Source organism: Schistocerca gregaria, chromosome 2, assembly GCF_023897955.1.
Source record: "Schistocerca gregaria isolate iqSchGreg1 chromosome 2, iqSchGreg1.2, whole genome shotgun sequence".
Classification (NCBI taxonomy): Eukaryota; Metazoa; Arthropoda; class Insecta; order Orthoptera; family Acrididae; genus Schistocerca; species Schistocerca gregaria.
The window spans coordinates 90,183,234-90,198,577 of record NC_064921.1 but is presented as its reverse complement, the minus strand read 5'-3'; the positions used below and the strand labels follow the sequence as shown (position 1 = coordinate 90,198,577).

The 15,344-nt window shown below is 42.8% G+C and overlaps 1 protein-coding gene across 3 annotated transcripts in view; it reads right to left on the bottom strand.

The window, feature by feature from the left end:
• The window catches only part of LOC126336395 (ankyrin-1-like), a 55,859-nt gene extending 47,473 nt beyond the window's left edge, over window positions 1–8,386 (bottom strand). The window contains exons 1-2 of one of the 3 annotated variants that reach the window (XM_050000070.1): window positions 8,101–8,386; window positions 7,612–7,871 (exon numbers count right to left, since the gene is read on the bottom strand). In XM_050000070.1, coding sequence (XP_049856027.1) covers window positions 7,612–7,638 — 27 coding nt within the window. In that variant the 5' untranslated portion in view covers window positions 7,639–7,871; window positions 8,101–8,386. Of the gene's footprint in view, window positions 1–7,611; window positions 7,872–8,081 lie in introns of all 3 variants that reach the window. The other 2 variants (XM_050000071.1, XM_050000072.1) reach the window with 2 other exon arrangements.
• Between the last annotated feature and the right edge of the window lie 6,958 nt (window positions 8,387–15,344).

Here is a 15,344-nt window from a genome sequence, read left to right as displayed (position 1 = left end):
CCCCTGTGGTAGCTAATCTGTTTATGGAGGACTTTGAGGAGAAAGCACTTGAGTCTGCTGTCTTAAAGCCTACGGTCTTCTGGCGGTACGTAGATGATACTTTTGTTGTATGGCCTCATGGCAGACAGGAACTGGAGAAATTCCTTCATCATTTAAACTCTTTACATGAGAACATCAAATTCACGATGGAGATTGAAAAAGATGGCACTTTACCATTTCTAGACGTGCTAGTATGCCGTAAAAATGATGGGTCATTAGGACATTCTGTGTACAGGAAACCGACTCACACAGATCTGTATCTCCAGGCGTCAAGCTGCCACCACCCAGCACAAACAGCCGGTGTTCTCAGTACCTTAATACATCGAGCGCATGTAATATCGGACGATGAAAACCTCCACGCAGAATTAGAACACTTGGAGAAGGTTTTTAAAGAGAATGGCTACACTTCACGCCAAATAAGAAAGGCCATGCGCAACTGTCATAACAAGAAGCAGCGCACTGAGGACGCTGATGACGACTTTAAATCAACTGCGTTTCTTCCATACGCCGGGAATGTGTCGTCGAAAATAGGCCGACTACTGAAGAAGAATAAAATCAAGGTTATCTTCCGTCCACCAGCAAAGAACCGGGCCCTGGTTGGATCCGTTAAAGACGATTTACAACTGAAGAAAGCAGGCGTCTACAAAATTCCCTGTGAATGTGGGTCTGCATATATTGGCCAGACGACAAGAACTGTCCATGAACGATGTACAGAACATGAAAGATACACCCGTCTGCGGCAACCGTCAAAATCGGCAGTAGCAGAGCACTGTATTTCATTGGGACATTCAATGGAATACAATGGAACAAAAATTTTAGCTCCGGTTTCCGGATTTTGGGATTCCGTAATCAAGGAATCAGTGGAAATACGTCTTGCCGATAATCTTATAAATCGTGACAACGGCTTTCAACTGGATAAAACTTGGAATCCTGTTATTAAAATTATACATTCACAGCGGAATAGACAGCGTCATTCGATACTCAATGACTAGATGATCTTTTACTTTCACCACCGAGGGCAGCACGTACAACTCGGCTATGCCGCGCATGTCAACACGTGCGCGAGAATCGGTATAAATACCGCGACTGCACCTGGGCTCTTCAGTAGTTGTGTACTCACCTGATGATGGCCGGACGTCTCTGGGCCGAAATATCGTGGCAGAATGTCGACGGGATCCGGCTGCATACCCGGAAATTATTAGAAGAACAAATACGCCGGGAAAATTTCAGAAGTCACAAAGCATATCTTTCTTGTGGAAAAAAATATTTTGAGCAATACTGTTCTGAACATACATAAATGATCTAGACGATAATATCAGAAGCTCTATGTGGTTGTTCAAAAATACTGCTGTTGTGTATTGAAAAGTTGCAATGCTAGAATACTGTAGTGAAATGCAGGGAGTTCTGTAGAGGATCAAGACACAGTTCATAGTGTGGAAGTTGACTCACAACATAAAACAACATAATGTTATATGCAGCAATATATGAAAAGGCACATAATTATTTTGTTACACAACAGTCAAACAAATGCTGCAAACCAGTACATTGATCAAATATCTGGGACTATGTGTACAGAATGATTTAAAATGAAACAAACTCATAAAACTAAATGTAGGAATGGCAGATACCAGACCGAGTTCATTGGAAGAATCCTTAGGAAATGTAGTCACCTTTACCTGGTAGGATCGAAGTGGGGAACCAAGAAACAGAGAAAAATAGTGTACTTTTGTCGTGTGTTTATTTAATAAGGGAATAAGCATAATGGGGACATTCATTCAGTTACAATGCAGGCACTACAAGAGAGGTGCTAACACAGTATTGTATACTATTAAAATTCTAATAATTCCAAGAAAAATTAACAAACAAGTTACTAAGTATAACTCACTAAAAGATCACTAAGGCAAAATAAGAGAGGATCAAGCTCATACAGAGGCTTACCAACAGTTGTTCTAACAGTTGTGCTATACATGCAATATATGTAACAGAAACAGGAAGGGGGTAGGTGTGGGTGTGACAATGGTACATGAAGTACCCCACACCATAAGATGGTTTTCAGAGCAGAGACATGGATGATTTGACAATTGTTTGTTTTAATTTCATGTCTAGATACCCTTCAGACCACCAAGCACCAGTTAATTTAAGCAAGATAGGCCATGTCTTCTGTCGGTATGTGATTTGTACAGTTTTGACTTATATGTTATCATAATTCAGCAGTATGTGTTCGATTTTTTGTGAGACATATATTGAGAACTAGCCTTGTGTTTACTACTCAAAAGCCTCACTAATGTTAGCTAATGTGCTAAACTAAGAATCATGAAATTTTGTAGCAAACATCCAAAGAATTCAAAAAACTAAAGTGGAAGCAACTGTAAAATGTCGTTGAGGGAGTTTCTTATCAATGAATATTTTTATAGTATTAAGGAATTCGTTTCAGCTGAGTAGAATACTTTCATTTGTATCATTAGGATTTAATAGTACCAGTATACAAGATACATAGCATTTTTAGGGTCCTGTACCTCAGTTGGTGAAAATGGAACCCTTATAGATCACATTGTTGTCTCTCTGTCCAACTATTCAAATTCTTTTCCTCAGAAATGGGTGTAGATGAAACAAGTGGAAATTTATGTCACATATTGAGGTTTAAGGACTCTTGGTGATGTAAAAATCAAAGCTTCTAAGTCAAGTCAATCAGAAGAGACTGCCATTTATATTGCATGTTTTGATACTTGCAAAAACACTCATCAGAACATATAGCGTACTTCATGTTGACCTAGAATCATAAAATTTGCCAAGAAGCCAGATTTTACACTACAACCAAATTAAAAAATCTGAAAATTGTTAATTTATAAGCAAAATAAAATGAAAAAAACTTTCTTGTCTTTTATTGTCAGCTTTCTCTCCATCTGTCTGTTAAGACCACTTTTTTATCAGGAATGGGTAGATGTATAAAATTTAAATTTGTCACATACATAGGAGCCCTTTGGTGGTGTAATAATTTTAAGCTTCTAAGGCAATGAAATCAAAAGATACGTCCATTTATACCACATACTTTGATATCAGGGTACTTCCCTTTCACATAGAATCATAAAATTGTGCAAGAACAAAGGTTTCACAGTGTAGGTAAAGGAAAAGAATCAGAAAACTGTTAATCTGAAATCACATCACACAAAAAGAATTTTTTGTGATTTATTTCAGATAATCTGTCTGACTATCCATCTGCTGACATCCCTTTTTCTCATGGACAGGTACACATATCAAGTTGAAATTCATGTCACATACTGAAATCCACGATCCCTTAGCAGTATAATAAAAGTTAAGTTCTAAGTCAATGCAATCATTTATGTCACACATTTTCATTCTCGCAAACTCACTGATCAAAACCTACAAGATACTTCCTGTTGACCTAGAATCATGAAATTTGCTGAGAAGCAAGATTTCACATTACAACCAAAGGAAATGGTCCAAAACTGGTAATTTTTAATTGTTGTTGTTGTCTTCAGTTCTGAGATTGGTTTGATGCAGCTCTCCATGCTACTCTATCCTGTGCAAGCATCTTCATCTCCCAGTACCTACTGCAACCTACATCCTTCTTAATCTGCTTAGTTTATTCATCTCTTGGTCTCCCTCCATAATTTTTACCCTCTATGCTGCCCTTCAATACTAAACTGGTGATCCCTTGATGCCTCAGAACACGTCCTACCAACCAATCCCTTCTTCTAGTCAAGTTGTGTCACAAACTCCTCTTTCCCTCAATCCTATTCTTGGACTATAGTAAATCCTTTTTAATAAAAACTGCATGGTTGTAAAGTAGAATAAAAGTAGGAAAACATAAATTATAAGTCAACATATTCACTAAGAATGAAATTTATGATTTGGAAATGTGAAAATACTCAGAGAATGTCGTTAAAACATAGTTTATTGCAGATTTTTTGCAAATAGGCCCTCAGCTGATCATCTCACACTGTACCATGACATTAATCCATACCACAGTTTTCATCACACTATTTGGTGTAAAACATAACACCACTCTGTTGATTAGATCTATATCATACTGAACATCAAATGATCAGAATGTAATTATACTGATGCAAAAAATTTAAATTGTGGGAGAGTCAACATATAGAAAGGTAAACTAAAATAAAGTTTAATTTACTATATTTTCTAACATATGTTATGTAATTAAGACACATTGTTCATAACCTTAAATACCTAAATTAATTTCCATTTACAGCTACCACAAGAAATTTTCCGCTGTATTGAAATTTGTGCTATGATAACTTATACATTCTGTTTGTGAATAATTGCATTTCTGCACAAGAATAGAGTGTTTTTTTTCCTTTTTATGTACAGGGGTCCCACTTACCTAGATCACGTCTCACAACATTTCATCAGAACCATAAGAAAAATGTATCAAGCAAATGAAGTTTAGCTACCAGAGGAACATTAACTAATTTGATTGCCTTTTAAGTAACTTTGTTTGTTATGCAAGAACTGTTAACAATGGCACTGATAGCATTCTGACATCTGGTTCCTTGGCGTGGTGGAACTGTGCTGACGGTGAAAGCATTGGCCGCATGGTTGGGGGTGCTGGGGCACTGGTATTGAAGAGCCAAAAGGTGCCACCCTGGTGGCAAAATCACCAGTGGCAACAACACAGCATCCCAGGAAGGCAGCTCGCATCCAGGCACTGGACCCTACAGGAGAGACAGGAGGTGACATGTGCTACTGACATCTGCCAGGAGGTTGAGTCCACATTTGCAGAAGGGACACCCCACAAGCATGGAATAGGCACTGAGGTAGGAGGTGGAGGTGGCCCCGCAATTCTCACAGTGGCGCAAGGCTGCAACTACCTGTGGTCTGAAATGGAACCACCTTCCTATTTGTATCCTTCCCAGTACTATGTGCAGATCTTAGTGTCTACTTTCAATTTTGTGCAAATTATGTGCAGATCTTAATTACACATTTTACTATGTGCAGATCTTAGTGTATACTTTGTTTTATGACAATTTCTAATCAAATCTTATTATGTATTTTCTAGGGTGCCAAAATTATCGGTACTAATTTTAGTGGTTAAATCATTAATCTTCCATTTCCAAATATGTTAATGTTTTTGTCAATTGTTTGTTCCTTGGAGGAGATGTGTTTCGGAGGGAAGTTGGAACGGCAGTGGAATGCACGTGGCTGCTGTGGATGGAATGGTTGGACTTTGAAAATGTTTTGTATTTTTCGTGAATAAACGATAATGACTCAAAATTCTGCAGATTATTATTGCAAAACACACATATAAGAAGACCAACTGCAGCAACGTACACCCAGAGGAATTTAGGTTAAGCATTCCTTAATCAGCAATGAAGAAACATGTGCTTAATTCTATAAGTGCCAATATTACTATTTGATGCAATCAATAGTAATTGGAATGCTTCCAAAGGTAGAGGGAACATTTCAGGTCATGCACCACTGTTGGACACCATACAGAGGCAGTAAGTAGCCTCAAGAGCTGTGGACCGTGGCTGGAATCCACTTTGGTTGGCAGCCAAACCTCTGAGACAGTAGCAAACCGTGACGATGTCTTCACTGATGGGTGATGAGCAGATACAGGAGGGTGTGTGGCTGGTGACGATGGAGCACATTGGCTAGACTCTGATCCCCCACTGACGTAAACCTGCAGGAAATCAAGAAGCGTGTCAAGGTATCATCTGTGGAGCAGTCCATAGCATACTTCTACATTTGAACCTTGAATATATGGATGAGACTTTCAGCCTTGGGAGTGAAAAGAAGGCGCAAATGCTTTGACAGGAGCAAAAATTTTGGATGGCATGAAACACAAACTGTTGAGCATTATCCATTACGAGCCTGTATAAACGGTTGTTAGTTCTTCATCTGTTTGTATGATTCTTCTGAGAAATGTGATGCTCACATCTCCCGTACCTCCGTGAGTTACTGAGACGAAACAGCTACAAATCTCACTCAATGCGTCCTGATCGGTACTTTCTTTCTCGACAAAAGACTACTCTTTTTTTGTAATCATCCGAAAAGTGGCACTTTCTCTTTCCATTCTTAGGTATTTTCGTAAGCTATGATAAGATCAGTTTATTACAAGTTAAACAGTCGACAATAACACTTAAATAATCGAAGTACATGTCACTGTAAACTTCATGCCTTATATACCTCCAGTAAACACTTCAAGAATTACTGACTTGCACTCGTTGTTCGTATTACGTTTAGAAAGAACCTTTTATCAGATCGCTATGCAAATGGGAACTGCCTGATTCTTCCGCTTAAATAGTTCCAGCCCCATACTACTGGAGAAGTCTGGTATTTTCTCGAATGATGGTGCTTGCATCTTCGATACAGGATACGCAACATGCAACACCATCTGTGGGACGACCTTATGAGCGTAAACTTGTTGACATAAATAAAACTAACTGAGGCTACATTTACGTGATGCGCTAACAGATGGTATTACTTTGAGCCAAGCTTGTAACAGTATTTTGCAAAGTCGGCAGAAAATTGAGTCATGTCGGGACAAGAAGATCCATAACGGTGATGTCCCCAATGTATCGGGACGAATGGCTACTCTAATCCTATTCAAAATTTGGTTGCCAAATCTGTGACAGGGAGGTGGGGCTTGTTCCTCCCTCCGTTTGTCTCACTGAGCGAGATAGCGCAGTGAACTTGCATTCGGAAGAACGACGATTCAAACCCGCGTCTGGCCCTCCAGATTTAGGTTTTCCGCGGTTTCCCTGAGGCAAATGTCGGGATGGTTTCTTTGAAAGGGCATGGCCGATTTCCTTCCCCATCGTTTCCTGATCAGAGCTTGTGCTGCGTCTCTAATACCTCAATGTCGATGGGACGTTAAACGCTAATCTCCTCCCTCCTTCTCCTTTCTTTTCTCCGTGTATGGTCAAAGTTCTCATTTGTTTACATCGCGGTTGACCATTACGGTGTAGTATGATGGAACAATAGAGATCACGCTATAGTCTCCGCATTCAACGTATGACAGTATAGCCAATGTACATTTAAAGACAACAAAAAGCTTGCCATGGCAATACGTAGGTGTCCTATCATGTATTTTAATGACACGATAGTTATAGACAAAGCTGACAGCTACCACGTTCATTTACTCAGGGTGGATACCTTAAACATGACAAAATCAACACCTGACTTAATCATCACCTGAATTACACTTATATAAAAAAAGTGGTGATTGGATGCCCTCGAAATGTCTGGCCTCGGTAGCATGATACAACACACATGTAAACGTCAGAAAGGCTATTCAATCCACCTACACGTCAATGCAGTCTCCACCCACAACGTACCAACTCTTAACTTCCAACGAAACTTGATGTTGACTGCGGGACATATGCCTTCAGCGATAGCGACTTACGCGACTAATTATTAGATAGCCAATATCCTAAATGACACAGACATAAAGACCCGGAAAACTACCCTACAACAGTCGCACAAGCTAGATTAATTTCATGTCTCGAGATCGTAGACACAACTTCCTGTAGCGGTGCTAATTACTAGCGTCGCTTTAAATACGATCATTATTAATAACTTCAAACTTACATAAATTGTGTGACGTTTAGAATCCATAATTGTGAGACAGCAAGTTTTATCACATAACACGTCAAGTACCGAGTACAGACGTAGTACTGTTTTGCAGCGGAGCTGTTCCAGCAACTTCTCGTTGCCATTTTATAGGCTATTCCGTGACGTCCATAAATTACCTTCCTCCTCCACAGGCGATTTACTGTTACAGTACACAGATCCCGCACTGGAGTGATCTCTACATTAGATCGCCAATTGCTTACAAAACCTGGAGAAATCTAACAAGAAAAATGTATTAATTCAAGTGTCAAGTCAAGAATTATGCATTTATTTTACGTTACACTAATAGGTTACGAAGGCTGCCTTTTAAGATTTTACAAAACCAATGAAAGAAAAACATTTTTATGCTACTCCTTTTATCGTTTCTCAAATACGGTACTTATTCCACTTTTACATGCGTTCTAACTGGTTCTGGACACTTTTCCTACCATGACGTTGGTACGATACCTCAAAAACATAATTTTGGAAGGATCCAACAACTTTTTGAGGTGATGAAAATCACTGTCCACATAAATTTTGTCTTTTTCTCCATAGAATAATCAAATATTTTTCTGCTGTGTTATGGCTGACATTGTCGTGAAGAACGATGCGACGTTTTCAGTTGTGTTTCTTGATTTCATCGTTGACTCGAGGCAAATAAGTTATTGTTTACCACAAAGCATTTCTTCGGTACTCTAAACCAAAGATTGTCACGTGTGCACGATGCGCAGAGAAGAAAGCTATCATTTTCTTTGAAATGCTTCACCGTTTTTATTCTCCTTTTCCTATGTTTTATGAGCCTTCGGATTTTACATTTCCTTGGTCGAATGTTGTGAGCATTTCCTTACAGTGATAGACACGAGACTGTTTCTGAATTTCAGTCAGAATCCACCGCGATCAGATCTACTTCACAGCTAAACGTTCAGGCCAACTCGAATGTCGTACTACTGCTACTAGTGCTATTCGGCTATACAGCCCTTGGAGGGCCTTGGCCTGCATTACAATATCCTGCCATTCTACCGATCGATGTCTTTCCGTCTCTATCCTCTGACACCCAACTCCATCCAGCCATCTCTTTCTGGGGCGTCTCCCTCCAGCCTTGCCATCAAAAATCCTCTTACATGCTGTCTTCTTCCATTCTGACCACGTGGCCTGCCCTCAGCAGTCTTCTTATTTTAATGGTAGTAACAATGTCAGATTCTTCAAACATATGTTTTAGTTCTGCATTCGTACGAATGCGCCAACATTCTTGCTCATATACTGGGCCATATACACTCCTGGAAATTGAAATAAGAACACCGTGAATTCATTGTCCCAGGAAGAGGAAACTTTATTGACACATTCCTGGGGTCAGATACATCACATGATCACATTGACAGAACCACATGCACATAGACACAGGCAACAGAGCATGCACAATGTCGGCACTAGTACAGTGTATATCCACCTTTCGCAGCAATGCAGACTGCTATTCTCCCATGGAGACGATCGTAGAGATGGTGGATGTAGTCCTGTGGAACGGCTTGCCATGCCATTTCCACCTGGCGCCTCAGTTGGACCAGCGTTCGTGCTGGACGTGCAGACCGCGTGAGACGACGCTTCATCCAGTCCCAAACATGCTCAATGGGGGACAGATCCGGAGATCTTGCTGGCCAGGGTAGTTGACTTACACCTTCTAGAGCACGTTGGTTGGCACGGGATATATGCGGACGTGCATTGTCCTGTTGGAACAGCAAGTTCCCTTGCCGGTCTAGGAATGGTAGAACGATGGGTTCGATGACGGTTTGGATGTACCGTGCACTATTCAGTGTCCCCTCGACGATCACCAGAGGAGTACGGCCAGTGTAGGAGATCGCTCCCCACACCATGATGTCGGGTGTTGGCCCTGTGTGCCTCGGTCGTATGCAGTCCTGATTGTAGCGCTCACCTGCACGTCGCCAAACACGCATACGACCATCATTGGCACCAAGGCAGAAGCGACTCTCATCGCTGAAGACGACACGTCTCCATTCGTCCCTCCATTCACGCCTGTCGCGACACCACTGGAGGCGGGCTGCACAATGTTGGGGCATGAGACGGCCTAACGGTGTGCGGGACCGTAGCCCAGCTTCATGGAGACGGTTGCGAATGGTCCTCGCCGATACCCCAGGAGCAACAGTGTCCCTAATTTGCTGGGAAGTGGCGGTGCGGTCCCCTACGGCACTGCGTAGGATCCTACGGTCGTGGCGTGCATCCGTGCGTCGCTGCGGTCCGGTCCCATGTCGACGGGCACGTGCACCTTCCGCCGACCACTAGCGACAACATCGATGTACTGTGGAGACCTCACGCCCCACGTGTTGAGCAATTCGGCGGTACGTCCACCAGGCCTCCCGCATGCCCACTATAAGCCCTCGCTCAAAGTCCGTCTACTGCACATACGGTTCACGTCCACGCTGTCGCGGCATGCTACCAGTGTTAAAGACTGCGATGGAGCTCCGTATGCCACGGCAAACTGGCTGACACTGACGGCGGCGGTGCACAAATGCTGCGCAGCTAGCGCCATTCGACGGCCAACAGCGCTGTTCCTGGTGTGTCCGCTGTGCCGTGCGTGTGATCATTGCTTGTACAGCCCTCTCGCAGTGTCTGGAGCAAGTATGGTGGGTCTGACACACCGTTGTCAATGTGTTCTATTTTCCATTTCCAGGAGTGTATTTTGCGTAGCACCTTTCTCTCCCATTACTACGGATCCTTTCCTCATTTACAGTCATGGTCCACGTTTCGGCACCATACATAACAACTGGTCTTATAATTGTTTTGTAATTGAGGGTTATGGATTTACGTGATAGAAGCGAACTGCTAAGCATGGGTAATGCGGCAAAGTAGCATCTGTTACCTGCTGCTATTCTTCCACCTCACTGCCAATGTCATTTGTCTCAGTAATAGTCGACCCAAGGTACTTGAAGTCTCTCACCCTTTCAAACTCCCTGTCGGCTATCCAGAGATTTGGTAGGTTTTGTTGGTTGGTCATTGCCATATACTTGGTGTTTTCGATGTTGACTGTCAGGCCAAGTTCGCTTGCACCTTTCTCCAGTTGTTGATAGGCTTCGCCTAGCACAGCAGTGTTTCGTGCGAGTAATGCCACGTCGCCAGCATAGGCTAGGTACTGCAGTGAACGATTTAAGAAGGTTCCTCCTTTATTTAACTCTATCTGACTTATGACTTTTTCTAGGCAAAGGTTGAATAGCATAGAAGAGATATTGTCGCCCTGTCTACGTCCCTTCTTCACTTCCACTTCTCTGGAGATTTCGCCCTGAAGTTTTACTTTACAGTTGGTTTTGCTGAGGGTCATCATAGAAAGTTTAATGAGCTTCTTAGGTATTCCAGCCTCTTCCATTACATTCTTCAATGCCACTCTTGAGATGCTATCATAGGCTCGTTTAAAATCGATATAAAGCTGGTGTATGTTAATTTGATGTTAGTAACATTTTTCAAGTAGCACGAGCAGTGTGAATACCTGGTCAGTTGTTGACCTATTTCTTCTAAAGCCACTCTGATAGTCTCCAACTCTCTCTTCCACATATGGAATAAGCCTGCTGGTTAGAATCTTGGAGCAAACTTTATATATATAGTATTTAGTAGGGAGATTCCTCGATAGTTCTGGCGTTTAATTTATCTCCTTTTTATGCATGAGGCACACTATAGCTGTTTTCCATTCCTTTGGCATGCTCTACTCTTGCCAGATATTCAGTATTATTTTATGAATTGTTTTCCACAGCGTTTCCCCACCATACTTGAGAAGTTCGGCCTGGATATGATCTTCTCCAGGTGCCTTATTGTTTTTTAAGGTCTTAATGGCTTGCATCACTTCCCCCAGTGTAGGTTCTGGTGTTGAAACCTCTGGTCCATAGTAAGTTAGTTCCACCTGTTCTTCTCGATCTAACCTTTCTACTTCTGGGTTCAGTGACTCTTGGAAGTATTCTGCCCACCTGTCAAGTATTTTATTACTCTCCCCTATCAAATCCCCTTCTTTGTTCCTACACATATTTGTTCTGGCTTGGAACCCGGTCTTTCCTTCTTTAATCTTTTGGTACATTTCACGACTTTGCTTCTCTTCTCCTAGCTGTTCAATTTCTTCCAGTTTTTTCTTTTCTAGTGCCCTTTTCTCCTGCCTGCAGATCCTCTTTGCTATACGGCGCTTTTCATTATATTCGTTCAGATTTGCTCGAGTTGTTCTCTGCAATAATTTCATTCGTGCTATATTAAGTTCCTCAATTCTTCTGACCGAGCGAGGTGGCGCTGTGGTTAGACACTGGACACGCATTCGGGAGGACGACCGTTCAATCCCGCGTCCGGCCATCCTGATTCAGGTTTTCTGTGATTTCCCTAAATCGCTCCAGGCAAATTCCGGAATGGTTCCTTTCAAAGGGCACGGCCGACTTCCTTCCCCATTCTGCCCTAATCCGATGAGACCGATGACTTCTCTGTCTGGTCTCCTTCCCCAAAACAGTCCAAATCAATTCTTCTCATACATTCTACATTCTTCGTCAAACCAATCTTCCTTTCTTTGAGCCCGTTCATCTCCTAAAACCTCTCCAGCTCCATCGAGGATTGCAGTGTTACATCGTTTCCACATTACTTTTATATGATCCTTTGATGTGTCGGTCTCATTCTTAATCCCCTCTTCTATTTTCATCTGATATTCTCTCCGTATTTCTTCTAACTTCAGTTTCTTAATATCAAACTTCTTTTGTTTGTGGCCTTTTTGTTTACTCAATAGTGAGATCCTTTGTCTATATTTAATTCTCACTAGATGGTGGTCTGCATTGCAGTCAGCTCCACGTTGGCTCCTAACATCCATTATGTCTCATCCGTGTCTCCGATCAATCAATATATGGTCTATCTGATTACTGGTTTGCCCATCTGGTGAAATCCATGTTTCTCTGTGTATTTTTTATGTGGGAAACATGTACTGCCGACAGTCATGTTTTTGCTTATAGGAAAATCTACAGCCCTAAGTCCATTGTCCTTTGATATTTCATGGAGGCTATGTCTTCCTATGGTTGGCTGAAAGGCCTCTTCTTTTCCTATTTTTGCATTCAGGTCTCCTATTAATATCTTGACATCATGTTTGGGAGCCTGATCATACAGTTATTCTACCTTGCTGTAAAACTCGTCCTTTTGTTGTTCATCTGCCTCCTCTGTGCGTGCATGTACATTTATGATTGTAATGTTGAAAAATTTTCCCCTTAATCGTAATATGGACATTCGTTCATTGATTGATTGGAAGTACATCACCGCATGTTTCAGTTCTTTAGCGAGCACAAAACCTGTTCCAAAGGTATTCATCCTCCTACCACTAAAGAAGATAGTGAAATTTCCTGCATCCATTATGTCACTCCCGTTCCACCTAACTTCTTGGAGAGCCAATATTTTTATACTGTAGTTGTTTACTTGTGTTAGCAGCTGACGTAGGGCTCCAGCTTGGTATAGGCTATGCACACTCCATGTTCCTATGTATATATCTCTTATCCTTTTTTTTTTTTTTTGCTGGGGCGTCATCGAAACATCTGTCCGGCTTATTCCTTTGCTAGCAATCGCAACAATTGATGTTTTACAGGTGGAAATAGTTAATCTTCCACCATTGGGGGGTTGCCCCTTACAGCTCGCAGGGTAGCTGGCTTCATGTTCAGGGGAGCATCCTTAGCCTTTGTACATCCCTCTACCAACTGCAAGGCAGCAGTTGATTTGTATTGGGTTTACTCCCCTAGGGAGACTGGCTTCACCATGGCTCTAGAGCCCTCCCTGCCCTATGGTGTAGGATGTTAAGAATGATAAGGGAGAGGGATAGGCTTAGGATAGGATCGGACAAGATACAGGAGATAGGTCGTTGTGGGACACACTTCGTATGGCTCTCCCCCCCTCCCCCCCCCCCCACCACCACCATTGGCCTGTCCGGCGCGGGTGGCCCTGCTGGTAGCTACGCTACCGCCGGCATAGCCCTCCGGATCCAGAGCACGCAAACCTCCTTGCCCACACGGACAGTGCTACGTTAAGGCGGTGTCCCCTGAGGAGGCGAATGTCGCACAGTCCTTTTAATACTCCTAAGGGTGCTGCCTCGTGGGATGTGACATGCTGGTTGAACCACGTTGCCCATCGATGATTTCTCGAACGACAACCGATTTTGTTTGAACTTCACGGAAATTTCGCTGAGGCAGGCATAACTACGAAGAAATTCTGTAGCGAAATTATAAAATCTACTTTGTGAACGTAATCAATAACCATCACAGCAATCTATCTTTTCCTACGTTGTTGATATTCCTACCTGAAGTTTCCATTGTTTGATTTAATCGGTAACTATTTGTTAGCTGACCGAAGCGGCTCTATACTTCGTTGCTCTGTGCTTGCTCTCCTCGCCGACCGTAGAGTCGGTTCACAATTAGTTCAAGGTTCAGGCTTCGGCAGGGACACTCGGAGGCCCGGAACAGAGATGCCACGTCCTGCTCGGAAAACACGCATAATCTTACATTTCATCCAACTCCCTCAAACAGGCAAACCATTCACTTTATAAATATGGTAATTGCGTCTGTGTGTTCTGGAAGAGTTACACTACGTTTTGATTTTAGTTTTATTTGCAGCAACAAGTTATTAAGACGATATACGGACACTACACGACGTTATCGAATTTTCAGTATGCGGCTAACTTTTTTGTTATTGGAAATGGTGAATACATTATGTGAATGAAATCTTAAGAATATATAATATTATCACATCTACGAATCCAGAACTCTCTCGGAGATCTCTAACACAAGATACACTGAAGCGGCAAAGAAACTGGTATAAGCATGCGTATTCACATACAGAGATATGCAACCAGGCAGAATACGGCGCTGCGGTCGGCAACGCCTATATAAGACAACTAGTATCTGGCTGTGCCAACTGCGGTGGGCCCCACGCGGGAAACTTCAGACAGTGCAGTGATACAAACAGGCGCTGAAGCGTAAACAAGACAAGAGCAGGGTACAGTACGACATTCCACGCCCAAGGCCAGCGCCGAACCCAGTACGGAACAGCGTAACGTTTGCCACGGTTGCACGCCTTGGCGCAACGGCACAGGCCGCGGAACCTCAGCGCCCTTCACACACACGCGAAACAACCGCTGCAACAGCTACTCAACAGCCACAGACAACACCTGAAACCCAACAAGTATCGGTACCAGCACCTATGCCCCCAAACAAGACGACCCCACTCCCGGAAATCACGTTCTGCGAAGAAACGCACCATATACAGGAAAACACATCTACACAAGAACCCTCCCCCCCCCCCCCCCCCTCCCCAGAATCCCAAGCCTAGAGGAGGAATAGACGTACACGTAAACACAGGATGCGGAACACGAAATCATCGCAACAGGCCACGCAGCAACAACAGATCAGCAACACACAGGAAAGCAGTCAACAAGACACCGATACTGTAGCTCACACTATCATCCCCCTCACCACAGAAGTAACACAGTCGCCATAACCTCTGACACAAAACATAAAAACAAATGCCACTCCTAACAACACACCAATACCCGCACAAGCGGCCGCTAACTTCACAACAACACCTCAGGCTGCCACACCCAACACCAATACATCACCTGGGGGAATACTGGAAACACTATTCCCTTGACGCACGACCGTTCAAATCCTTACCAAGGTACTGACGGCCGTCACTACACTCATCACCCAGCTCAT